The sequence below is a fragment of the Euleptes europaea genome, chromosome 4, assembly GCF_029931775.1.
Source record: "Euleptes europaea isolate rEulEur1 chromosome 4, rEulEur1.hap1, whole genome shotgun sequence".
NCBI classification, from domain to species: domain Eukaryota; kingdom Metazoa; phylum Chordata; class Lepidosauria; order Squamata; family Sphaerodactylidae; genus Euleptes; species Euleptes europaea.
Window position 1 is genome coordinate 14,139,983 of NC_079315.1, and position 24,660 is coordinate 14,164,642.

The 24,660-nt window shown below is 46.4% G+C and overlaps 1 protein-coding gene across 1 annotated transcript; it reads right to left on the reverse strand.

The window, feature by feature from the left end:
* Nucleotides 1-1,032: 1,032 nt before the first annotated feature.
* Nucleotides 1,033-11,496, reverse strand: LOC130476553 (C-type lectin domain family 5 member A-like). The gene is made up of 5 exons (XM_056848497.1): nucleotides 11,414-11,496; nucleotides 9,657-9,713; nucleotides 6,180-6,325; nucleotides 4,881-4,990; nucleotides 1,033-1,150 (listed from the first exon to the last, which is right to left on the reverse strand). The coding sequence occupies exons 1-5, from the start codon at nucleotides 11,490-11,492 to the stop codon at nucleotides 1,033-1,035; spliced, it is 510 nt and encodes a 169-aa protein (XP_056704475.1). The 5' UTR covers nucleotides 11,493-11,496.
* Nucleotides 11,497-24,660: the final 13,164 nt, after the last annotated feature.

A 24,660-nucleotide genomic window follows, 5' to 3' on the forward strand; every position in this document is an offset into this window, starting at 1 on the left:
CTGGCGGGTAAGTGGTTATTGAATGGAAAGAAACCAATACACTGGCATTTGTGTTTAGAGACAAACAAGAAAAACTCACTGCTGTAGGGAAAGGAAAGCCAGGGAAAGAGTCCTTCGACTCTTCCTTTACAATTCCATATAGATTCATATTTATTATCACACTTCATGAGTCCAAATCTTTCATTATTTTTCTGTGCAGGACTTAAAGGATAACCTAGAGATGTGCCTTGTGAAAAATTACAGGGTGGTTCTGAGAATAAAACTAGGAAGGGAGAACCTTGCTTTGAACTCCTTTGAGGAAGGATGGGATAAAAAGGAACTAGGCAGACAGAACGGTTGTAATATCTATGGTCTGATATTACGATACTTCGCAGAGTGCAGTATGCAGTCACCGCAACACATGCGTGTGTGTGCAAGTTAGAAAAACAAAAGAAGCATCAGTCGTCCTTTCTAATTAAACTAAACTCATTTATTGGTGAAATACAATGAGTATAGGAAAGAACTAACAGGGTCCTTTATCCTAATCTATCTTACTAGCTTTCGAGATATCAAAAGGTATCCTGCCTTCTCTTTTCATTGTAGAATGAGAAGAGCTGAGCGCGGAGCGCTGTGCACTAGCGACTTGCATGGATGAGGGGAGAGGGGAGAAGAAGGAAGGGAAGTTTTCCCTGACAATATAACTCTAAACATCAAAGGGAACAGGAAATGGGAGAGAGAGAGGTGTAACTGGAGAGGACCTCCTGTGTCCTGTCTATCTATCTGACTCTCTGGTCAGCCCCCCCCCCTGAATGTAGAGACAAGTGACACCGTAAGAAGGGCATATTTTCCAACAAGAAATTGGGTCAGGGATCTTTTATCTTATGCTAAAATGCGCCATGTTTACTGACGGCATCATATAAATAACCACAATAATAATAGCAATAATAAATTGTAAACAACATCATCAGATCTTCCCCTTTTAATAGTCAAGAACGAACGTCCGTGCTGCTCCTGATGTTGCGTTGGTTCTTTGGCTTTTTTCCAGCCGACGGATTATCCGTTCCTCTTCTCACAAATCCAGCGGTTTTTCTGGAAACATGATGCTGGACTCACTACGCTGCCTCTGAGCGTCGCACACTGTTTGTTCACTTCATTTGGTCTCATGGTAAATCTGCATGAGTGGACAGCAACAAAGCAATTAAGAAAGTCAAGTTTGGCTGCTATGAATCACCTAACCCAAGTGAAGGTTAGCATCTAGCTCTGGTAGAGGGACACTTTGATAAAGGTGTTGGAGTGAGAGCAACTCAGCATGCCTGGACATTGGGGGGGGTGCTCATTTAAATGTGTAGGTGTTATCTCTTGAGTGGGATGCTCCTCTTTGTCTGAACCTGGGGGCTGCCCTCTGATGACTCCTCCTTCTCTCTCAGCAGCCATTTTTTCTCTCTCTTTTCACATGGACCTGTAAGGAGGCAGACGTATCGACAGGTCTCTACTGTAGAAACAATATACCCTACTTGCACTCACGTGACTCCGGAAAAGCTGGCCACTTGTTCGGAGAAATGTATTTTTTAGATTAGGCTTTCTATCTTTCTATCAACTGCAACAAGAATGTGAACAGAATCTACTTGAATAAATGTACTTTTTCCTTTGTTTTTACTTCTTGGGAGGATTGATTTTAGTGTAAGTATCACGTTTCCATGACTGGGCAAACTCTGCTATAATAATCAAATATACCCAATAGAGAGACCCCTCCCCTCCAGTGGCATATTACCAATGCTCACGGCTGGTCACTGACACCCTTGTTTTGCCTTTTAGGCTTTTTATTGGGGAAGAAGAAGAGGAGGAAGAGGAAGAGGAAGAGTTGGTTTTTATATGCTAATTTTCTCTACCACTTAAGGAAGAATCAAACCGACTTACAATCACCTTCCCTTCCCCTTCCCGCAACAGACAACCTGTGAGGTAGGTGGGGCTGAGAGAGCTGTGACTAGCCCAAGGTCACCCAGCTGGCTTCGTGTGAAGGAGTGGGGAAACCAATCCGGTTCACCAGATTACAGTCTGTCGCTCATGTGGAAGAGTGGGGAATCAAACCCGGTTTTCCAGATCGGAGTCCACCGCTCCAAACCACCACTCTTAACCGCTACACCATGCTGGCTCTCAAGCTGGATGGAACTATTTATTGGGCCAGACTTGGTCTGTTGGCCTCCAGTTGCTGACCTCAAAGTTAAGATCTCCAGGGGGTATTTATGAGGAATTTCTGATTACATAGGGATGGTGTCTTATGAGATCTTGGCTCACCTTAGCCCTTTTCAGTTGCTACAAGACCTCTGCCTGAGATCCTGAAGAGCTGCTGTCAGTCTAAGTAGACAATACTGACCTTGAAGGACCAAGGCAGCCTCATGTGTTTATGTCCCACATTTTTGCAAGCGGGGAAATCTGCACATATCACAAATGTTTAAGCTTCAGCTTTTGCACCTGGTCCCCCTAAGTCTATCCCTGTTTTATCTTTGAATTGTTGAAGGGGGTGCTATATTAAGAGTCCTATGGCAAAGGTATTTTGACAGGTGCAGCTTGTCAGTCACCAGAGAGAAGTTGCACCTGCTGAAATGATCTCTCCTGCCCAACTATTAAAGGTAGAGGAGCCCTGTATTTGTTGTTATCTGGTCACGCGACATATCTCGATCAGAAGATTTTCCAGCACTATGTCCTCCTAGAGCCCTAACCTGGGTAGCCCAATCTCATCAGATCTCAGAAGCTAAGCAAGATCACCCCTGGTCACTATTTGGATGGAAGACCACCAAGGAATACCAGAGTCGCTACACAGAGACAAACCACCTCTGAATGTCTCTTGCCTTGAAAACCCAACAGGCTCGCCATAAGTCAGTCGCTGTGGTCATTTATGCATGGGTACTTTCACTCATGTTCGCCCCCGGTCTGTCTCAGTTGTTGTATTGGCCGGGCAGGTGGGCTGGGCTGCTATTGCTGCACGGTGCTGAGGGAGCGAGGGAGGGGGTGGCCAGAAGCCAAGGAGGAAACTGAAGCCGGAGGCTTCTGCAGCCGGCAAACTGCACTAAGCAGTGAAGTCAGCGGGGAATGCAAAGTCTGATAAACAATTCCCGAAGTCAAGACGTGGCTGGTACTTATCAGAGTTGAGGCAGCAGAGTCATCAATTAGGCAGTCCAAGGTCAGGGTCACTGGCAAGGCAGTCCAGTTCAAAAGCAGGCTAGAAATAACTAAGTGGAGCGTCACTGAGACCAGAGATCAGTACATTGCTTCCACGCTTTGATTCCTTTCTTCAGTTCCTTAAATCCAGCTGACTCTCAGAGCAAGGCTGGTCTGGCCATCAATCACTTTCATCTTCCACAGGTGCAATTTCTCGCCTCGCCAGAAGTCTCGCAGACCTCCGTCTTTCGCTCATTAGAGATCTAAGTCTTTTCCTCCTGCGAGCTCCTGGGGAGGATTCCTCTCGTTCTGATAGCCGGCTTCCCGAGGGGGTCTGTAATTCCTTTGCCTGACTTGGCATCACTGCCTCCGTCAACTCCTGTAATCCAATAGCTAGTTCAGGAGGCTTGTTGGCTGCATTCTCTGGAGAGACTGCTAATTGCTCAAGCTCTTCATCTGAGCTCTCAGATTCGGGTCGGCTCTCAGATTGTTCCTTGGAGTTATGCGTGAGTTTTCTGTCCATTAGAGATGATCTCGCTGCCAACCCTCACAAATCCCCGGACTTCCCATTCCTCCGTTAAACCGATTATTCCATCTCCCTTGAGCTCAGCCTGGGTGAAATCCCCATGCATAAAGCAAAGCACAGGACACCCAAGCTTGGTTTCTCTCACAGAAAGAACTACAACCAATTTCAAAGCAGCGTGGAAAGAGGTGGCGATTCAAATGCTTCCTGCTTCCTGGGAGTTCTTTGTGAGCAGAAGAAAGGATTTTAATAACGAGGGTTGGATTCCCCCCCTCTTCCTTTCAGATTGCTCCATTTTTTGTTTTTTTTCTTACAATGCTTTTTTAAGGCAGCAATTGGGTTGGGGGGATTTTCTCTCACAGTAAGCACTGCAAAGTAAGCCAATTACAAAAGCAGCATTTCAAGGGCAGGGACTTAATTTGAGATTGGAGACTGTGGGTGCATAAATTCCCAACAGGAAAGTATGGGTCCAGCGAGCAATGAACCTCCGGTAAAACTCCCATACATAAATGACCCACAAGTCAATTGTGACTTGATGGCAAAAAAATGCCCCCCAAGAACAAATCTCTCTTAAGAACATAAGAACAAAAGAAAAGCCCTGCTGGATCAGACCAAGGCCCATCAAGTCCAGCAGCCTGTTCACACAGTGGCCAACCAGGTGCCTCTAGGAAGCCCACAAACAAGACGACTGCAGCAGCACCATCCTGCCTATCCCTTTCCTCCATGAACACGTCCACTCCTCTCTTCAAGCCTTCCAAGTTGGCAGCCATCACCACATTTTGGGGCAGGGAGTTCCCCCATTTAACTATGCATTGTGTGAAAAAATATTTCCTTTTATCTGTTTTGAATCTCTCACCCTCCAGCTTCAGCAGATGACCCCGCGTTCTAGTATTATGGGAGAGGGGAAAAAGCTTCTCCCTGTCCTCTCTCTCCAAACCATGCATAATTTTATACACCTCTATCATGTCTCCCCTTCTTTCCAAGCTAAACAGCCCTAAGCATTTTAATTGCTCCTCATAGGGCAGTCGCTCTAGCCCCCTGATCCTTTTGGTTGCTCTTTTCTGCACCTTCTCCAGCTCTGCAATATCCTTTTTGAGGTGTGGTGAACAGAACTGTACACAGTATTCCAGGTATGGTCTCACCATAGAGTTGTACAAGGGCAGAGAACCCCAATGTTGGATGTAGAGCTAGGAAGGGTGAGAGAAAAGATGGAACATACAAGTTTCCCTTGGGTTCTGTGCCGTCAAGCCAAAGCCATTTATTGTCGTCATCTGGATATTCTAGTCCAATGAAATAATCGGCATTTCTTGTTTTATTTTGAAGAAATTCCTAGCAAGGAAAGGAGGCGGAAAGTGGACAATTATTCATGGAGAAATTAATACCAAAGCGGCCACTTTCCTCCAGGTGAACGGATCTCTATCGGCTGGAGATCAGTTGTAATAGCAGTAGATCTCCAGCTACTACCTGGAGGTTGGCAACCCTAGGTCCCAGCAGACTGTTTCACACAGTAGAAGAAGAAGGAGTTGGTTTTTATATGCCGACTTTCCCTACCACTTAAGGGAGACTCAAACCGGCTTACAATCACCTTCCCTTCCCCTCCCCACAACAGACACCCTGTGAGGTGGGTGGGGCTGAGAGAGCTGTGACTAGCCCAAGGTCACCCAGCTGGCTTCATGTGGAGGAGCGGGGAAACCAATCCAGTTCACCAGATTAGCCTCCGCCGCTCGAGTGGAGGAGTGGGGAATCAAACCCAGTTCTCCGGATCAGACTCCATGGCTCCAAACCACCGCTCTTAACCACTACGCCATGCTGGCTCTCAACCAACCAGTGGCCCTGAAGGGCCAACCACTAAACAGGGCATAGAAGCTGACGCCTCCCCCTGAATCTGCCTCTCAGCACTAATTTTCAGAGATACTGCTCTATACATGAAGGTTACCCTTTAGGGTTGCCAGGTCCCCCTAGCCACTGGCTGGGGATGTGGGGGTAGCGTTGCCAGATCCAGGTTGGGAAACCCCTGGAGATTTGGGTGTGGAGCTGGGAGGACAGGGGCCTCAGTGGGGCTCAATGCCATAGAGTCCACCCTCCAAAGCAACCATTTTATCCAGGGGAACTGATCTCTGTAGTCTGGAGATGAGATGTAATTCCAGGGGGTACTCAGGTCCTACCGGGAGGGTCTCTATTCCAAGGGTTGCCACGTTGCTGGGATTGGCGGGCAATCCACCAGGCTCCTCAGAGTGGCGATCGCACACGCAGCGCAATTACGTCACTTCCGGGTTTACCCCAGAAGTGCCGCATTGTGACGGGATGCTTTAGCACTCAACCCTAGAGAGGGCAGGGTTTGGGGAGGGGGACGACTTCAATGGGGTATCATGCCATAGAGTCCACCCTCCAAAGCAGCCATTTATCCAGGGGAACTGATCTCTCCAGAGATCACTTTTAATTCCAGATCTCCAGGCCCCACCTGGAGGATGGCAACCATAATTCCCAAGACACCGTCTTCTTATCAGAGGCTTCTTACCATTTCTTTTTTGTCATTGATGATCACTAGATTTGAGTTCTGGTCCATGCATTCTGAGTAGCTGGCGCCCCATTCAAGCATCTCTTCTGAAAACGTGTATAAGTTCCCTCTGTAACTTTCCCACCTTAGCTCTGGAACCTGGACTGCTGCAGGAGAAAGAAAGAGGGAGGCATGCTTAATGGGGAAATCACAAGATTGCGGAGAAGTGTTAACACCAAACCCCTAATTAGAACTAACATTGCTTTGTTCAGACATGATCATGTAGCAGCCAGTATCTAGAACGTAAGAACATAAGAAAAGCCATGAACATAAGAACATAAGAAAAGCCCTGCTAGATCAGACCAAGGCCCATCAGGTCCAGCAGTCTGTTCACACAGTGGCCAACCAGATGCCTCTGAAGGAAGTGTAAAATCTCAATTTGTTTGGCTTACGCTGTGTATCACAACAGTTAAACACATAAGCTAGAATAGCTTATAGGGAATGTATGTTATTCAGATTTTATGGGCACACATATTATTAAAGATACCACCATATAATAGTACCATTTCACTGAAGTATGTTAGAAATGTATGAAAAACCCTTCACTGAAGCAAAGGGATATATGTATAAGCTTTAAATGTCTAGGCCAGGAGGGATCTGACTCTCCTCAAAGTAGAAAAACTCAGCAAGAGTGCAAAAGTTCATTAAGTAAAAGTTTAAAAACCATTCCAAGGATTAGAATACAGGGTAAAGGTATGCCAAGATGACAGCTTAATTGAAAGATGTATGCCAAGTTGAGAGTAGAAAGTAGGCCTTCACATACGTTATCTAAAGCAGGATGAGCTAAGTTTGGGTATCTGGCCAATTTCAAAGGTATAGACTGACACAGAAATAAAGATATAGTAGAGATAAGGCCAAAGGCCAAAGAGTAGCACCAATTAAGATAATTGGTAAGGTGAGCTCATGGGGCGTGCACAAAATGCATCACGGGGCCTGCGCAAAATGCTTCGAGGCGAGGCCATGAAGTAGCCATAGAGTCCGAACGAGGTAGACAAAGGACTCCAAAATTGTATAAGTACTGCCATGTGCTGTATGATTTCTTTGAAGAGCGGTATTGGCTGTCACAAGACAGACTCTTCCTGCGGGCATAATAAATTACCTCTTGCTTCTAAAAGAACCTGTTGTCCCTGTTCTTGGTGAGACTGTGCCATCGAACGGGGGTCTGGCTTTTGCATCCAACACCTCTAGGAAGCCCACAAACAAGACATAAGAAAGGGCATGCTGGATCAGACCAAGGCCCATCGAGTCCAGCAGTCTGTTCACACAGTGGCCAACCAGGGACCTCTAGGAAGCCCACAAACAAGACGACTGCAGCAGCGTTATCCTGCCTGTCTTCCACCTCACCTAATATATAGGCATGCTCCTCTGATACTGGAGAGAATAGGTATGCATCATGACTAGTATCCATGACTAGGATGCATCATGACTAGTATCCATTTTGACTAGTAGCCATGAATACCCCTCTCCTCCATGAACATGTCCACTCCCATCTTAAAGCCTTCCAAGTTGGCAGCCATCACCACATCCTAGGGCAGGGAGTTCCACAAGCTGCCGTATTACTGAACTTTTCAAGCTGCCATACTACACCAAAATTCCCTTCCCACAGAAAAACTACATGACAGGAAGGCCTGTAGGCTAGCTTTTTTCCTGACAAGCTAGTTTTCGATGATCATTTATGCATGGGTACTTTCACTCACATTCGCCCCTGGTGTGTCTCGGTTGTTCCTCGGAGTTATGCATGCGTTTTCCGTCCATTAGCAGTGACCTCGCTGTCAGCCACCACAAATCCCGGGACTTCCTGTTAACTCGATTCTTCCCTCTTCCCTGAGCTCAGCCCAGGTGAAATCCCCAAGCATAAGGCAAAGCGCAGGACATGCAAGCTTGGTTTCTCTCACAGCCAATTACAAAGACGTGTGTAAAGAGGCAGAGATTCAGATGCTTCTTGTTTCCTGGGAGTTCTTTCTGAGCAGAAGAAAGGATTTTAAAAATGAGGCTTGGATTTCCCCCCCCCCTTCCTTTCAGATTGCTCCAATTTTTGTTTCTGTTCTTAAAATGTTTTTTTAAGGCAGCAATTGGGTTTGGGGGGGATTTTCTCTCACAGTAAGCACTGCAAAGTAAGCCAATTACAAAGCCACATTTCAAGGGGCGGGGACTTGATTTGAGCTTGGAGACTGCTGGTGCATAGATTCCCTATACAAAAGTGTAGGTCCAGCGAGCAACGTACCTCAGATAAAACTCCCATGCATAAAGGACCTACGAGTGAGGATTTTTTTTTCATGGAGGAGCATTCAACCATACAAGCCTCTTTTTTGCAATCTGAAGTAGTAGACCTCAGACACAAGTTTCCTACTGGAGTTAAAACTAGGCCTCTGTCAACGTTTGATTTTCTTTACGTCACTGGAACTAGATGGTGTGAAATTACCTGTAGGCGTCACAGGAGAAGTTGTGGGGCTTTCGGGCATGCTTTCGGTGGTCTGTAAAACTGAAAAATAATATTGTTGTTGGTCTTTCATATTCGCTTTGAAAAACTTCACTATAGCACCGGCTGTACGGTGAAACAAAATGGCTCTTCAGATCTGTTTGGCTTTCTGTAGGTCTGTGTTGGACATTCTTCCATTTCTATTTGTATGTGGAAAATAGCCATTTTGGTGGTTCTTTCATGTAAAAAAAAAAACCAAAAACAGTCTCTGCTTCTTTTTTCTATTAATTGCTGCTTCTTTTTTTCTTCCTGGGTCATTCACAGGGAACACATGAACCCATGAAGCTGCCTTCTACTGAATCAGACCCTTGGTCCATCAAAGTCAGTAGTGTCTACTCAGACCGGCAGCGGCTCTCCAGGGTCTCAGGTAGAGGTCTTTCACATCACCTACTTGCCTAGTCCCTTTAACTGGAGATGCCTGGGATTGAACCTGGGCCCTTCTGCACACCAAGCAGATGCTCTACCACTGAGCCACCACCCCTCCCCTAAGATCCCAACCAATCAGGGATCATGGAATGAATGGGATGACATCATAAGGCTACATGGCCAGTCAAAGCTGGGTCTGTGATGGCGTCATTTGGGGCAAGTGAGAGCAACTGAGAACCCGTTCTAGATTACATTTTTGGCATTAATTGCATGGGTGAACCCAGCAAGTTTAGGGTCATAGAGTGAATGGTTAGACGTCACAGGTTAATGCAGGTAATCAGATGTAGCTGCATGAGGACCTCACCGATTTATAAATGAAGTCAATTGAGGGTGAGAACAAGTTAGAGTTAAGTAAAGAAATTATTATTCTTCCTCAAGGCCCATAAAAAAGATCATTAGAAAGGAAGGTATTTTTTTGCCAAAAACGTGAGTGGTTTCAGTAGATTCCTAAATAATATAATTTCCTCTTAGCAGAAACATATATTAATAACTTGCCCAGCCAAGAAAGTCAGATATTAGTGCCTCAATGTTACCTGTAAAATTCTCCTCAGGAACAAAACTGAAATTCCCTCTGGGGAAGATCTCTGGAACTGAAAAAAGGAATATTTTAAATGGAATCTCATGAACGGTCCCAAATGTTGCCACTAAAATAAAGTTCACAGCGGCTATTTCTTGGTCTTCTTTCTCATATTTAATTGTCATCTGAGAGAGCTGGTCTAGATTTGTGTCTTAGGATTTAACAAGATGAGACCTCACAGATCTTAGACTAATACTGCAATCCAAAGCAGAGTCGTACCTTCGTAAGCCCATTGCCTTCAATAGACTTAAAAGGGTATAACTCTACTTAGAATTGCACTACTAGTAGATAAGATACTAGGGAATCTATGATAAGGTCTTCCTAGTAGTTTTCAGAGAGAAACAGCAGCTGTGTTAGGGTAGCCAACCTCCAGGTACTAGCTGGAGATCTCCTGCTATTACAACTGATCTTCAGCCGATAGAGATCAGTTCCCCTGGAGGAAACGGCTGCTTTAGCAATTGGACTCTATGGCATTGTAGTCCCTCCCCTCCCTGAACCCAGCCCTCCTCAGGCTCCGCCCCAAAATCCTCCCGCTGGTGTCAACGAGGGACCTGGCAACCCTATGTTCAGTACAGTGTATACCTGATCCCAATCTAATAATATCACTCCAGTTTAGGGTTGCCAGGTCCCTCTTCGCCACCGACGGGAGGTTTTTGGGGCAGAGCCTGAGGAGGGTGGGGGTTCGGGAGGGGGGACTCTCACACACAGACTCTCTCTGGCCATTTATGCATGAGAAGTTTTGCCTTGGATTTGCCGCTCTCTAGATGCACATTACGGATCGCCTGCTCCCATACATTCCAATGGGCAGATCGGGGGCATATCTCGGGACCCCCTGACCCAATCTTTTCAAAACTTGGGGGTTCTTGCAAGAAGGGCCCCCTCAAGCTACACTGAAAGTTTGAGATCTCCAAAAATGCCCCTCCGGAGCCGTGGAAAGCAGCAAATGTGTTTTTAATGGCTTTATTCCAAAGGGCAATTTGGGGGGGACCCCTTCCAGGCCCCATATCTCAGGACCCCCTGACCCAATCTTTAAAAAACTTGGGGGTTCTCACAAGAAGGGTCCCCTCAAGCTACACTGAACGTTTGGGACTTCTACCTCCAAACATGCCTCCCCAGAGCCGCGGAAAGACTCGAATGTGTTTTTAATGACTTTAAATGGCCGCTTTTATTCGCGAACTCCGAATTGCGTGCCGAATTCCATGGATCCGAATTGGGGGAGTTCGGACTTCGGCATTTCCCAAATAAAAACAGGCCGAATTTTGCCGGATCCGAATTTTACCGAATTTTTTTTCCCAACAGCCCTACCTGTCCTCCCAATTGTTCCTGTCATGTGGCAGCCCTAGCTTGGTGACTTTCCCTGGGTTTGGGATTGAATCATATATAATGGGATTGGGATTGATAATGTATAGTGAAGAGGGTTCTGTGATGTCAGGCTATTGTCCAGCAAATGAGGTCCTTTATGGATGGGTTTTCTATCCATTAGAGATGATCTCTCTGCCAGCCCTCACAAAACCCAGGTCATCCCGTTCCTCCGTTGACCCGATTCTTCCCTCTCCCCTGAGGTCAGCCCTGGTGAAGTCCCCATGCAAAAGGCAAAGTGCGGGACACGCAAGCTTGGTTTCTCTCACAGCCAATTACAAAGCAGCATGTAAACAGGTCAAAATAAGGTAAATATCACAACAGCGTTGCAACCAAATACTGAGGAATACTCACTGAAAGCAAGGAAGAGGGACGTCCCTGTAATTTTGACCAACACGAGGAAGATTCCAGGAGCCACGTACCGCCAACCCATATTGACTAATCTGAAAAGTTCAATAGAGAGCCATGAACTGAGGCTCTTACAGGCACTTACAGGGACTGTTCCTGGTGGACCACTTCCCTGGAGGTCTGCTGTGGGACACAAGAAAGCAGAGTCAAATCTCCATAGCTTTTGGAGGGGCCATGCAGCTCAGACAAGGGCAGCGGCACCAACGGTGGTTGCTGGCTTATCTCACCAGCAGATGAGCCAACTGCTGTAACTGGCATTGATGGCCAAATCTCCCAAGCCCTCACTGTCCCTGGATTTTCAAGTCCAGATCCAGTGGTAAGGAGTGGACCGGTGTGCCACAAGCAAGACAGTGTGGTGTAATGGTGAATTGCACGGCTGTGGGCGAGAGCCAGACAACCTCTTTTTAGAGTGCCGAATATGATATATGATACAGTGAGGTGTGGTGGTTAAGAGCGGACTCTAATCTGGAGAACCGGGTTCAATTCCCCACTCCTCCACATGAGCAGCAGACTCTGATCTGGTGAACTGAGTTGGTTTCCCCACTCCTCCACATGAGCAGCGGACTCTAATCTGGTGAACTGGGTTTGATTCTCCACTCCTCCACATGAGCAGCAGACTCTAATCTGGTGAACCAGGTTGGTTTCCCCACTCCTCCACATGAGCAGCGGACTCTAATCTGGTGAACTGGGTTCAATTCCCCACTCCTCCACGTGAGCAGCAGACTCTGATCTGGTGAACTGAGTTGGTTTCCCCACTCCTCCACATGAGCAGCAGACTCTAATCTGGTGAACTGGGTTTGATTCTCCACTCCTCCACATGAAGCCTGTTAGGTGACCTTGGGCTAGTCACAGTTCTCTCAGAGCTTTTCAGCCCCACCTACCTCACAAGATGCCTGTTTTGGGGAGGGGAAGGAACTCCCTGACCCAGGATGTGGGGATGGCTGCCAACTTGGAAGGCTTCAAGAGGGGAGTGGACACGTTTATGGAGGATAGGTCCATCCATTGCTACTAGCCAAAAATGAATGAATACTAATCATGATAGATACCTATTATCTCTAGTACCAGAGGAGCATGCCCATGATATTAGGTGCTGTGAAACACAGGCAGGATGCTGCTGCAGTCGTCTTGTTTGTGGGCTTCCTAGAGGCACCTGGTTGGCCCCTGTGTGAACAGACTGCTGGACTTGATGGGCCTTGGTCTGATCCAGCATGACTTTTCTTTTGTTCTTATGATTGTAAGCCACTGAGTTTCCATAAAAGTAGATAAAAGCAGGGTATAAAATCCAACTCTTCTTCTTGTTATTGTTCTACAGGTGCTGCTTCTGACTGTATTCACAAGTCCAAGCACAGTTTTAAACCAATGCTAACTTTAAGATTGCCCTAACCTGGACGGCCCAGGCTAACCCAATCTTGTCAGACCTCAGAAGCTAAGCAGGGTCAGCCCTGGTTAGCACTTGGATGAGAGACCCCAAGGAAGTCCTGGGTCATTAGGCAGAGGCTGGCAAAGGCAAAGCCACCATCTCTTGCCATAAGTCAGCTGTGACTTTGCACCACTTTCCGCCACCAGAATGCTCCTCTGCAGTATAATAGAGTTACAGCAACAACTGAACTAAAATCTCTATTTTCCTTTAGCCCTACAAGGCCTTTGTAAGTCCCGGAGTAGATTAGCAAGTGGTAACTCAGAGCAGTCTGACATACTGGCCGGGATCAAGTAGTGGAGTTGTCACAAGACTCACACTGCCCACAGCTACCCCCTAGGGTTGCCAACTTTGGCTTGGGAAATTCCTGGGGATCTGGGGGTGGAGGATGGGGAACAAGGCGTTTGGGGAGCTCAGCGGGTATGTGGTTCCATAGAATCTACCTTCTGAACCTGCCATTTCCTCCAAGGGGACTGATCTCCATAGTCCACAGATCAGTTGTAATCCCAGGGGAACGCCAAGGTTACAGGGGAACTCCCACCTGTGAGATGGCAACCCAACCCACACCTTAATTGAGAACCAGCATGGTGTAGAGGTTAAGAGCGGTGGTTTGGAGCGGTGGACTCTGATCTGGAGAGCCAGGTTTGATTCCCCACTCCACCACGTGAGTGGCGGAGGCTAATCTGGTGAACTGGATTTGTTTCCCCACTCCTACACACGAAGCCAGCTGGATGACCTTGGGCCAGTCACACTCTCTCAGTCCCGCCTACCTCACGGGGCGTCTGTTGTGGGGAGGGGAAGGGAAGGCGATTGTAAGCCGGTTTGATTCTGCCTTAAGTGGTAGAGAAAGTCAACATATAAAAACCAACTCTTCTTCTTAATTTTGTTTATCTCACTCTCAGCTCTAGTCATCCAGGTATTGCAGATGTTTGAAACAAGGTCCAAACTTGAAAAATCTGTTTATCTGAGGATGGAAGTAGGATTACATACCAGGAGCAGAGGGTCACTTTTTCAAGTTGCCTTTGGATCATCAAAAATTAAAAAGACAACAACCCAATCCTCTCAAGTCTGGGATAAAGAAGGCCGGTTACTTCTTGGTCATCTCTGCATCATTCTATGATCGGCACACTTCTAGAGCTAACTTTCTGGCAGGAAAATCCTCTCTCCTCAAGAGACCTTTCCTGGACACTGGCATAACCATGAAGCTGACTGTGGACAGCCGCCACGTGTCTCAGCAGATGTACCTCATGGGATTGTGGTGCGGTACATCTCCAATGTTCGTGGGTTGGGAGAGGTCCTGTGTCACTTAGATTTTCTGCTGATATCAAAGTGACTTCCTTCCTTCCTGCCCCCTAAGGAACTGAAAGCAGAAGCCCCAGAATAATGTTTGTTTTGTTCCAAGAATTCCGGAGATTATCAATTCTTACTATTTTTAGCAAGTGGATGCATTTTAATAATGCAAAAAAACAATATTAATTAGTGCAAGTGCCCACCGGAACTCACTGAAGCTATTAATGCTAACAATGGTACTGAGTCTATCAGGGTCAGTATTGCCTACTCAAACTGGCAGCAGCTCTCCCTCTGGAGCCTTTTGGTATGCTCCCAGAAGAGATTACCGGTAAGAGGTTCTGTTACAGTCAGGAAAGACAGCGTTTGCCAACACAGAAATCATCTCCTGAGGCTAAAAGTTGAGCATTGAAGAACTCATCACAACCATCTGCCTATTTTTAAATGGAAGGAAATATTACATCTACCCTAGAAGATGCTTCCTTTCCTTTTATCAAATGTGAGAGATCATGAAATGAAGATTTGCCATGAAAGTAAACTTAAAATTGCCATGGTTGTATAAATGGAGATTTTCACATCCTATACATTTTGTCATGTGTTTGTCGATTGTAAGAAGCTATTCTAGTGATTTTTGTATAAGAAGAAGAAGAGTTGGTTTTTATATGCCGACTTTCTCTACCACTTAAGGGAGACTCAAGCCGGCTTAGAATCACCTTCCCTTCCCCTCCCCACAACAGACACCCTGTGAGGTAGGTGGGGCTGAGAGAGCTCTAAGAGAGCTGTGACTTGCCCAAGGTCCCCCAGCTGGCTTTGTATGTAGGAGTGGGGGAACAAATCCAGTTCAACAGATTAGCCTCCGCCACTCATATGGAGGAGTGGGGAATTGAACCCGGTTCTCCAGATCAGACTCCTCTGCTCCAAACCACCGCTCTTAACCACTACACCACGCTGGTATAGTTCTGTATATGAGGTTGTTGTGCATGAAATGGATTTGTTGAATTTTGTTGAATAAAAATTATTTTAAAAAAAAATCTGGCAGCAGCTCTCCAGGGTCTCAAGCCAAGGTCTTTCACATCACCTATTGCCTGGTCCTTTTAACTAGGGATTGAACCTGCTGGCACCTTCTGCATGCGAAGCAAAGGATCTAAATGTGGAACCAGGCACGAGTCAGCCCGCTCCCTGCCCTCACAACTCTCTCCTTCGGCCTTTAATTTTCCAAGGCTTGGGGGGGGGGTTACTCATGGAAAGGAACTCTGCACATGCCCAGAGGCTCTCACCTGCTACATCACATATTTCAGAGCTGATACCTAGCATTACACAAAAAAAGGGGGGGTTGTGAGCCCTGGATCAAAATTACGCCCTGTTCCCAAGAATGATCGGATGTCGTCATGTTACTCTTCCCAAATGATCAATGGTTACTCAGTAGACAATCTGCCCATGCTTTTCAAAAAGAGAGAGAGAAATAGATGAGAGCCATTACTTATCAGGTCTCTGTAGAGAGGAGAAAGCACTGTCATTCAGTCTCTCTGCACAAGACAATGAAGCCTGATTACCTTTCTCTGCTGATCTCCCGTGGTTCGCCTTTTTCTTCTCCGCTAAGTAGGAGAGGAGCAGGCTTTGTCTCACGGCCAGCAGACGGTTGGTTGCTGTCTCCCCAGATCCGACACAACTTCTCCTTTCCCCCCTCTGTGTCAAGACGTTGGCGTTATGTATTCCACAACACTTATTACAAAAGATCCTTGGAAACAGACTCCAGCTTGTGACACGCACCGTCTCATGAAAGACAGTTCCATGTACGCTTTGTAAAGTAGTAGAGCAAAATAAAAATGTTCTCCTTTGGTGGTCATTTTTTCATACTTCTTAAAAATAAAGCAGATCTATTTTCAGGATTTGCCTGATTATGAATAAAGAAAAGTGAAATCAGATGTATCAGTTTGATAGTATTTAACACTGAGGTGGTCTTCATATACAGTATCTCAGGATTCCCTATAAGAAGTCTGGCAAAGCAGGTTGGCATTATTATTAGTGTTGTTGTTATTATCTGCTTTTCTTCTACTGTGGAACTGGGTTGTGCTCCGGTGTTGCCAGTCTTCAGGGCATAGGATTGTTCCTGCCAGTAATGAGCTACCCAGGTTAATCTTTCTTGTGGGGTTGGAAGTAGGGTTGCCAACTTCCAGGTAATAGAGGGAGGTGATTAGGGTTACCAACTGCCAGGTAGTAGCAGGAGATCTTTAGCTAATTCAACTGATCTCCAACCAATAGAGATCAGTTCACCTGGAGAAAAATGGCCGCTTTGGCAATTGAACTCTATGGCATTGAAGTCCCTCCCCTCCCCAAACCCCGCCCTCCTCAGGCTCCACCCCAAAAACTTCCTGCCGGTGGCGAAGAGGGACCTGGCAACCCTAGAGGTGATGCTTGAGGGAGGTGTGCCATTTCCTATCCCCCTAGCTTTCGGGTCTATGGGTAGGGTTGCCAACTCTGAGTTGGGATATACCTGGAAATTTGGGGGGTGGAGCCTGAGGAGGGAGGGGTTTGGAGAGGGGAGGGACTTCAATGCCATAGAGTCCAGTTGCCAAAGCAGCCATTTTCTCCAGATGAACTGATCTCTGTCACCTGGATATCTGTTGTAATAGTGGAGGATGTCCAGCCACCACCTGGAGGTTATTATTACAAAATTATCAGCACATATGACCAAAAACAAGTGCTTTTCAATGTAGTTATATTCTGTAAGCATATAACATACAAACTTGCAGTCTACATTTGCTCATGCATTCTGTGATGCCTGTTACTTATGCACAATTATCAAACATGCAATGTTTTGCATCCATGAAATTCAATATTCCATCAAAACAGATATCGCACCACTTGATTTTGTCCATAGCAGACACAATGACAATGGAATCCAAGGTTTAAACAGAGATGGGCTTCCTGTATTATCCCATTTCGCTTTGCTGTTTCATCAATCTTAGAAATTCATTATGCCAGTTGAATAGGTGCTCTTTCCTGCTTCATGAGGAGTATGCCTCTCTGTTGCTTTGTGGATGGCTGCGTAGCTTCATCAGATGATGAAGCCTAGGCATTACAAAAGTGGCCAACTGGTAAAGTTGCCAGGACCCTCTTTGCCACCGGCGGGACGCTTTTGGAGTGGAGCCTGAGGAGGGCGGGGTTTTGGGAGGGGAGGGACTTCAATGCCATGGAGTCTAATGGCCAAAGTGGCCGTTTTCTCCAGGTGAACTGATCTCTATCGTCTGGAGATCAGTTGTAATAGCAGGAGATCTCTAGCCACCACCTGGAGGTTAGCAAACAAAGAAACAGCTTCAAACTGCAAAACAATACAAGTTTGTATTAAACAACAAATAAACATGCACCATACATATGGCACAACAAACATGGACAATGTCCAGCCAAGTAAATTCTATATACAATTGAAGCCACCGCAGGGGATATTTACAGCCCTGGGCTTGAGAGCATCTTTTCTCTTCAAGAGGTAAGGTAATAAGTCAATGCTACAGAAGTCCGGTTCACTTTCTGTTTCGGCTTATGTCAGCCTTCCTCAAGGGCTCACTAAATATAAGGCAAAAATAAACATGCAGTACAGAACGGCATAAACAAAGAATCAACAATATCATATATACAATCATATACTCACACGCTAGCTGTATTCACACTGCTTATGCGTTGGCAAATTTCAAAAGCTAACGCCCCGTTTTTTAAGGGCTTTAGTCACATGACAATGCAATTCTCTACAGCTGTTAGATAGTTAAGGTTACGGATTCATCATTTTATTTACAGAGTCACAAAATCATAATAACATATTACAAGTAGCATGCCAGGTCTAGTGCAGTATTTAATCCTTTTGGGTACACTGTGTCAAAAAAGTGTATGTATTTAGATTCTTGACTTTGTAAAATCAGGTCAATGTTTGCTTTCTCATATTTATGTGTGCTGGTATAACACCACAGCACAAAAAATGACAGTTCTTCATCAGAATGATTTCTCTCAAGGAAATGAGGAGTTAAAGGAGCCTCCAAAACCTTATTCCTTAACCTGGACCTATGTTCGCTGATGTGATATTTAATAGGTCTGGAAGTTTTGCCAATGTACCAAAATTGGCAAGCACACATTATACAGTAAATAAGGTTACGTGAGTCACAATTGTTGAAGCTGCGAATGGAAAAATTCTTTCCTGTGACAGGATTGGTAATATCTTTTACTGTCAACATAAACCTGCAACTCTGACAGTTGTAATAGCAGGAGATCTCCAGCCACCACCTGGAGGTTGGCAACCCTACCAACTGGGCTAGTGCCAGTCTGCCAGAGGGCTATTTCACTAATCAAATTAGCAACCTCAGAGGGCCGAAGGAGGAAATAACCGAGGGGGGGGGGATTGTCAAGCCACAGCGACCACTTCTCCAGAATGGTGGCAAAATGAGGGCCAGAAAGCACAATTATCAAACCTGAGCTAAAATGAACCATTTCCTGGACCTGTTGATGTCAAGCTGCAAGGCAGCTACTTCCTTTTTAAAAGCAAGGAAGGGGATTTCTGCTGCGAGACACTGACAAAGCAGATAATTCAGACCCGTTGCGATTGTGCTCATTGTTCAAAAGGTAGCTTGCTTGGGTTCAAATGACGTCCGCCTCCCGTGACGCAGGAACTTCACAGCCACCTGCGTTTAAAGAACATTTTGGTTCAACTTCATCCTTTGCGGGGTGAGACTGAGGCTGCATTCGAACGTCACAAATTGCGATCCACCTTCTGGAAGTAAGCAGCAACGTTCCCAGTTTGTGGGTAAAGCCCCAGATTGCCTGCTCCTTGCCTGCTTTCTGCTTCCCAGTAAGGATGACGCACTTCCTATATTGCAATCTGTGGCCAGGCAGCCCCGAGGAGCATTTGCTACTCAACAAGCCGTGTGGCGTGCAAATGCATATGTCCCAGCCAACCACCGCACAAACTGCACGTAACAAGTCACCCACAAAGCCCCGTTTGAAATCCTGGTTTGATAATAACAAGCAGCCCCCGCTTTCTTGGACTTTCTGTATTCAGATGTCATACAACGACTGGGGTCTGAACAAATCAGGGTCTGTGGACAAAAACAAGTTATGTCCGAATGTCTGCCCTTGAGACTGATCCGGAAACTCCAGCTGGTACGAAATGCAGCCCCGAGAGTCCTGACTGGGACCCTGCTAAGGGCTAAGGTTGCCAACCTCCAGGTATTAGCTGGAGATCTCCTGCTATTACAACTGATCTCCAGCCGATAGAGATCAGTTCACCTGGAGAAAATGACCGCTTTAGCAATTGGATTCTATGGCGCTGAAGTCCCTCCCCAAACCTCGCACTCCTTAGGCTCCGCCCCAAAAACCTCCCACCGGTAGCGAAGAGGGACCTGGCAAACGGGGAGGAGCTGTGGCTCAGTGGTAGAGCATCTGCTTGGCATGCAGAAAGTCCCGGGTTCAATCCCCGGCATCTCCAGTTAAAGGGACTAGGCAGGTAGGTGATGGGAAAAACTCCTGCATGAGACCCTGGAGAGCTGCTGCAGGTCTGAGTAGACAATACTGACTTTGATGGACCAAGGGTGTGACTCAGTATAAGGCAGCTTCATGTGTTCATGTGTTTAAGTACTGGATCAGGTTCAAGGTGCTGGTTTTAACCTTGAAAATAGGGATGTGCACATTGGGTTTACCAACCCGAAAATAAATCCCCAAAAATGCATTTTGGATTTTTTCGGGTTTATCTGGGGCCAAATATTGAAATAGAGAATAAAGCCTAAGCCGGATAGCTGATCGCCAAATCAGCTGAATATTTCGGCTTATTTGGCCTTCGGCTTTCCAGGTAATAGAGGGAGGGTTGCCAATTCATGAGATCGGGATGGATCGGGCAGGGGGCGGTGGGGGGAAGAAGAAGAAGAAGAAGAGTTGGTTTTTATACCCTGCTTTTCTTTACCTTAAAGGAATCTCAAACTGGCTTACAATCACCTTCCCTTCCTCTCCCCACAACAGACCCCTTGTGAGGTAGGTGGGGCTGAGAGAGTTCAGAGAGAACTGTGACTAGCCCAAGGTCACCCAGCAGGCTTCATGTGGAGGAGTAGGGAAACCAACCCAGTTCTCCAGATTAGAGTCTGCTGCTCATGTGGAGGAGTGGGGAATCAAACCTGGTTCCCCAGATTAGAGTCTGCCGCTCTTAACCACTACACCATGCTGGCTCTCCGATACAAGTTTGTACTGAGCCCAGAAGAATGATGCTTGGTCCCTGTGCAGGTCTCTGTCTTTCCTTCCTCCCAAGCAATCTTCTAGAAAATCTAACTGATTTCCAATTTTGCAAAAAAAGGGGGGGCATCAGGTGACTTCAGCATGTTCTCCTCTGCAAATGTGAGGGTTAAACAGGAAAGGGGAGGTCTGCGCGTTAAACAGGAAAGGGGCGGCCGTCATCTGATGAGGGTCTTGCCATCCTTAAACTGCCCAGCCTGAGTTTTACAGTAAAGATCAAGCGCAAGAAGAGTGTACTAAAGCAATTTACTCAGCACAGCAAATGACCACAGGCAAACCAGTACTAACATGCAAAGTGTATATGTTGTTTTTTAATGTATACTTTGAAACTCTTCGCTTTTAAAGGAGTAGAAATGGAGAGGATGGGAGTACTTTTTCAGACAACTTCCTTTTGGATGGTGCTGCTGGGACTTTTGTCTGTCTTCTGAAAGAAAAAAGAAAATATAGTATAAGGAGTTTGGTGTGCCAGGCAGGCGGTATTCTAGCTGGTCTCCCGGTTTTCTTTGAGTTCTTCCTGCATCATATTTTCCTTTAAGTTCTTCCTGCTGTGTGCTTCATAACTTTACTGATCCAGATGATAATATCCTGATTTTCTATTCCATCAGGACCGAAATTGGCTTAACATATTGTTCTCTCCTCCATTTTATCCCCAAAACAACCCTAAAAGTAGGGTCGCCAGCTCCGGGTTGGGAAATACCTGGAGATTTTGGGGGCAGAGCCTGACGAGGGTGGGGTTTAGAGAGGGGAGGGACTTCAGTGCCATAGAGTCCAATTGCCAAAGCGGCCATTTTCTCCAGGGGAACTGATCTCTGTCAGCTGGAGGTCAGTCGTAATAGCTGGAGATCTCCAGCCACCACCTGGAGGTTGGCAACCCTGCCTGAGAGGTAGGTTAGGCTGAGAGAGATTGACTGGTCCAGGGTCACAGCATGCTTTCATGGCAGGCTGGGGATTCAAACATAGATTTCCCAGAACCTACCTCAACACTCTAACTGCTACACTATGGTGGCTCGCACTGCTAAACTAGTAGGGTTTCCATGTCCCTCTTCGCCACCGGCAGGAGGTTTTTGGGGCAGAGCCTGAGGAGGGCGGGATTTGGGGAGGGTAGGGACTTCAATGCCATAGCGTCCAATTGCCAAAGCAGCCATTTTTTGCAAGTGAACTGATCTCTATCGGCTGGAGATCAGTTGTAATAGCAGGAGATCTCCTGCTAGTACCTGGAGGTTGGCAACCCTATAAACTAGTGAATTATCCTTGCTAAATGGCAGCAGCTTTATTGCAGAACTCAAACGTTTGTGTGAGGCTCTGCTTAAGTAGCAAAATCCGCTTTCAGTCCCTGGACTGGTGTCTGTTGAGAATACAGAAATTAGACTAGACTGGCAGAAAACTTATATAATGGGTAGGGTTGCCAGGTACCTTTTCGCCACCGGCAGGAGGTTTTTGTGGCAGAGCCTGAGGAGGGCATGGTTGGGGGAGGGGAGGGACTTTAATGCCATAGTGTCCAATTGCCAAAGCGGCCATTTTCTCCAAGTGAACTGATCTCTGTCGGCTGGAGATCAGTTGTAATAGCGGGAGATCTCCAGCCACCACCTGGAGGTTTGGCGAAACAAAACGAAGCACTGGAGCTAAAGGATCAACTTGAAACCCCCCAAGTAGTCAATTAATGACAGTTTTAAACAAATTATTTCATTTCTGTTTTGTATTCCTGGCTATATGATTGTAACCTTTATTATCATAGAAACCTCAGCCAGGGATTCTCTTATTTGTTCTCATACAGATTCTTGTCGCTTAGAAATAGTTATGTAATTGGGTATGAAATTAATACATAATTGGAACCTCAGTTTTGTTTACAACTGTCATTAATTGACTACTTGGGTTTTTCAAGTTGACCTTTGGCCATAGTGCTACGTTTTGTTTTGCCAAGTTTCTTGTCTATCACGGGGTCTTCTTCACATCACCTGGAGGTTGGCAGCCCTAATAATGGGGCAACTGAACAGAGAGTATTACCTACCAAAGTTGGATCAGGGGGGAAGCATTAATGCTGGAGATGCTACGTATCTCCTGGGTGATCCCTGCCCTCCGGGGAGCTGGTCGAAAAGCACAGGCCGCAGGCATTTCATCCCGCACCCGGGAAGTCTACAGCACTTCATTTCTCCGAGGCAGTCTCCATCCATCCTGCAGTCGGGAGCCCTGCAGGGATCCGGACGTTCCTGGTGTCCGTGGTGATGACGGTAGTAATGGTAGAGACGGCCAAAGCCTTCTTTCGAGTCCGAGTGAAACTCTTCGGAGGAAGAGGAGCTGAATCCCAGCTTGAATCTAGTTTTCAAAGGTCGGCCCCGGAAGGGATGCCTGTCCTGAGGCTGGACCAGAAAACCCACAGCAGGACACCGGCCGGGCTTCGCCGTCACAGCAGGAGGCCCTAGCGTCAAAACAAGGATGGGACAAAACGTTATACACTCAGGGCAACGAGGCCTAAAACAATTCCACTGAATGAGCATATATGGGATACTGGAAGCTGCCTTCAACTGGGGCCCATGCTACTTACGTTGTTTAGTCACATCTGTGCATTCCCCCCCTTTCGCATATATTTGGTCAATCCCATAGAAACTGCAAAATGGGCCCGTTCTACTTACGTTGTTTAGTCACATCCGTGTATACTGGACAGACTTGAAAAGAATGTATTGAATATGGGGCATGCAACTACTAAGCAGGGCAAATGGCTCCTCCATGGGGGTTCCCTGGACCCAACTCATTAAAAAACATATTGTGCAGCTTGGTCCTTAGAACAGAGCTGATTTACGAAGCTGAATGTAACCCTACCAGCTATGAATGATGGCACACTTTTGTCCGACCTGCTTGGCATTCAAAAATGGAGGTTTTTGATGGGCTGCCTTCGGCGTGGAGCAGGGGTCCTCCATGTGGCGCCCATGTGTGCCATGACTCCCGCTGACACCTTCCCTGGCCTCAGGCCTGGGGTTTTTGAATGTGGGCAGGGCCAGGTGGGGCTTTTGCCCAGCAAGGCTTCTGATTGGCCACTGGACATGTGATTGGCTATGCAGATTTTTAAAAAGTGCTGGTTTGCCAGCAGATGCTACCACAGTTCAAGGACCTTCATTGTGTGGCTGAAGGTGAGCTGTGGCAGCCATTGTGTAGCTGGGTCCTCCCCCTGTGGCAGCCATTGTGTGGCAGCCATTGTGTGGCTGCACCCACCATACTATATCAGAATCCAAATGTGCCCGCAGCCTCAAAAGGTTGGGGGACCCAGCGTGGAGAGTCACAAGCTCAGAGCTAGTGTACCCAGAAGGTACCCAGAATGATAAAGAATGGTACTAGTGAGGTCAATTTTGACTTTGGCCCTATTTTATAAGCTGAAATCTGGTGAGGATTCATGATGCCCATATCAGTGACAAAGGCAAAACAAACAGCATTTTCCAAAGAGGCTTACCAGTGGGCTGAAAGGTAGTTGCTTTAGTGGTCTTAACATTCACATCTAGAGAAGCAAAGCAAAAGAGGCTAAAGTATATACGGTAGGTGATATTTTGAGCTTGTCCAGAGATATTAACAAAAATTCAAGGATGCAATCTTCGTTGGTCTTCTTTCTAATTCCAATGTTATACTATTAGAATATCTGAAAGAAGCTATTCAGAAACCGTATCTAGAATTAAAACTGAGTTTATTTCCTGTGACAAAAGTTAGTATAGTTGCCAGCTAGAAGGGGGGAAACCCTTATGTCCCTAAATGTATTTTTGAAGCGTGGAATGCAGTGCTAATGATGAAAAGGATACATTTTGTAAGAACAAGGGAAGAAATGTAATTGGGATGTGGAAATGCAGTCCCACTTGACTTGTTGTGGCTTGTCAGAATTGAGGAACTTGGAAAGACCACAGAAGAACTTGTGATGTTAACCCCGGACAGGACGGCTAGGGTTGCCAACCTCCAGATGGTGGCTGGATATCTTCTGCTATTGCAATTGATCTCCAGGTGATAGAGATCAGTTCCCCTGGAGAAAATGGCCACTTTGGCCATTGGACTCTATGAAGTCCCTCCCCTTCCCAAACCCCACCCTATTCAGGCTCCATCCCCCAAATCTCCCAGTAATTCCCAACCCAGAGCTGGCAAACCCTAAGGACGGCGCCCCAAAGGAAACAGATTTGAAAGAAACAGTTTGCTGAAGACGAGTTCTGTGGCTCATGCAAAATGGCCCTTTTTGTTCAGATTTCACTGAAAT

Bases quoted from the DNA above. Each gene is read 5' to 3' on its own strand.
- LOC130476553 (XM_056848497.1), bottom strand. From the start codon at position 11,492: ATGGGTTGGCGGTACGTGGCTCCTGGAATCTTCCTCGTGTTGGTCAAA. The intron at 4,991-6,179 runs GTAAGAAGCCTC...TTTCCTTGCTAG, and splicing joins TCAATGACAAAAAAGAAATG to GAATTTCTTCAAAATAAAAC. The intron at 1,151-4,880 runs GTATGTTCCATC...CCACTCATGCAG, and splicing joins ACAGAACCCAAGGGAAACTT to ATTTACCATGAGACCAAATG.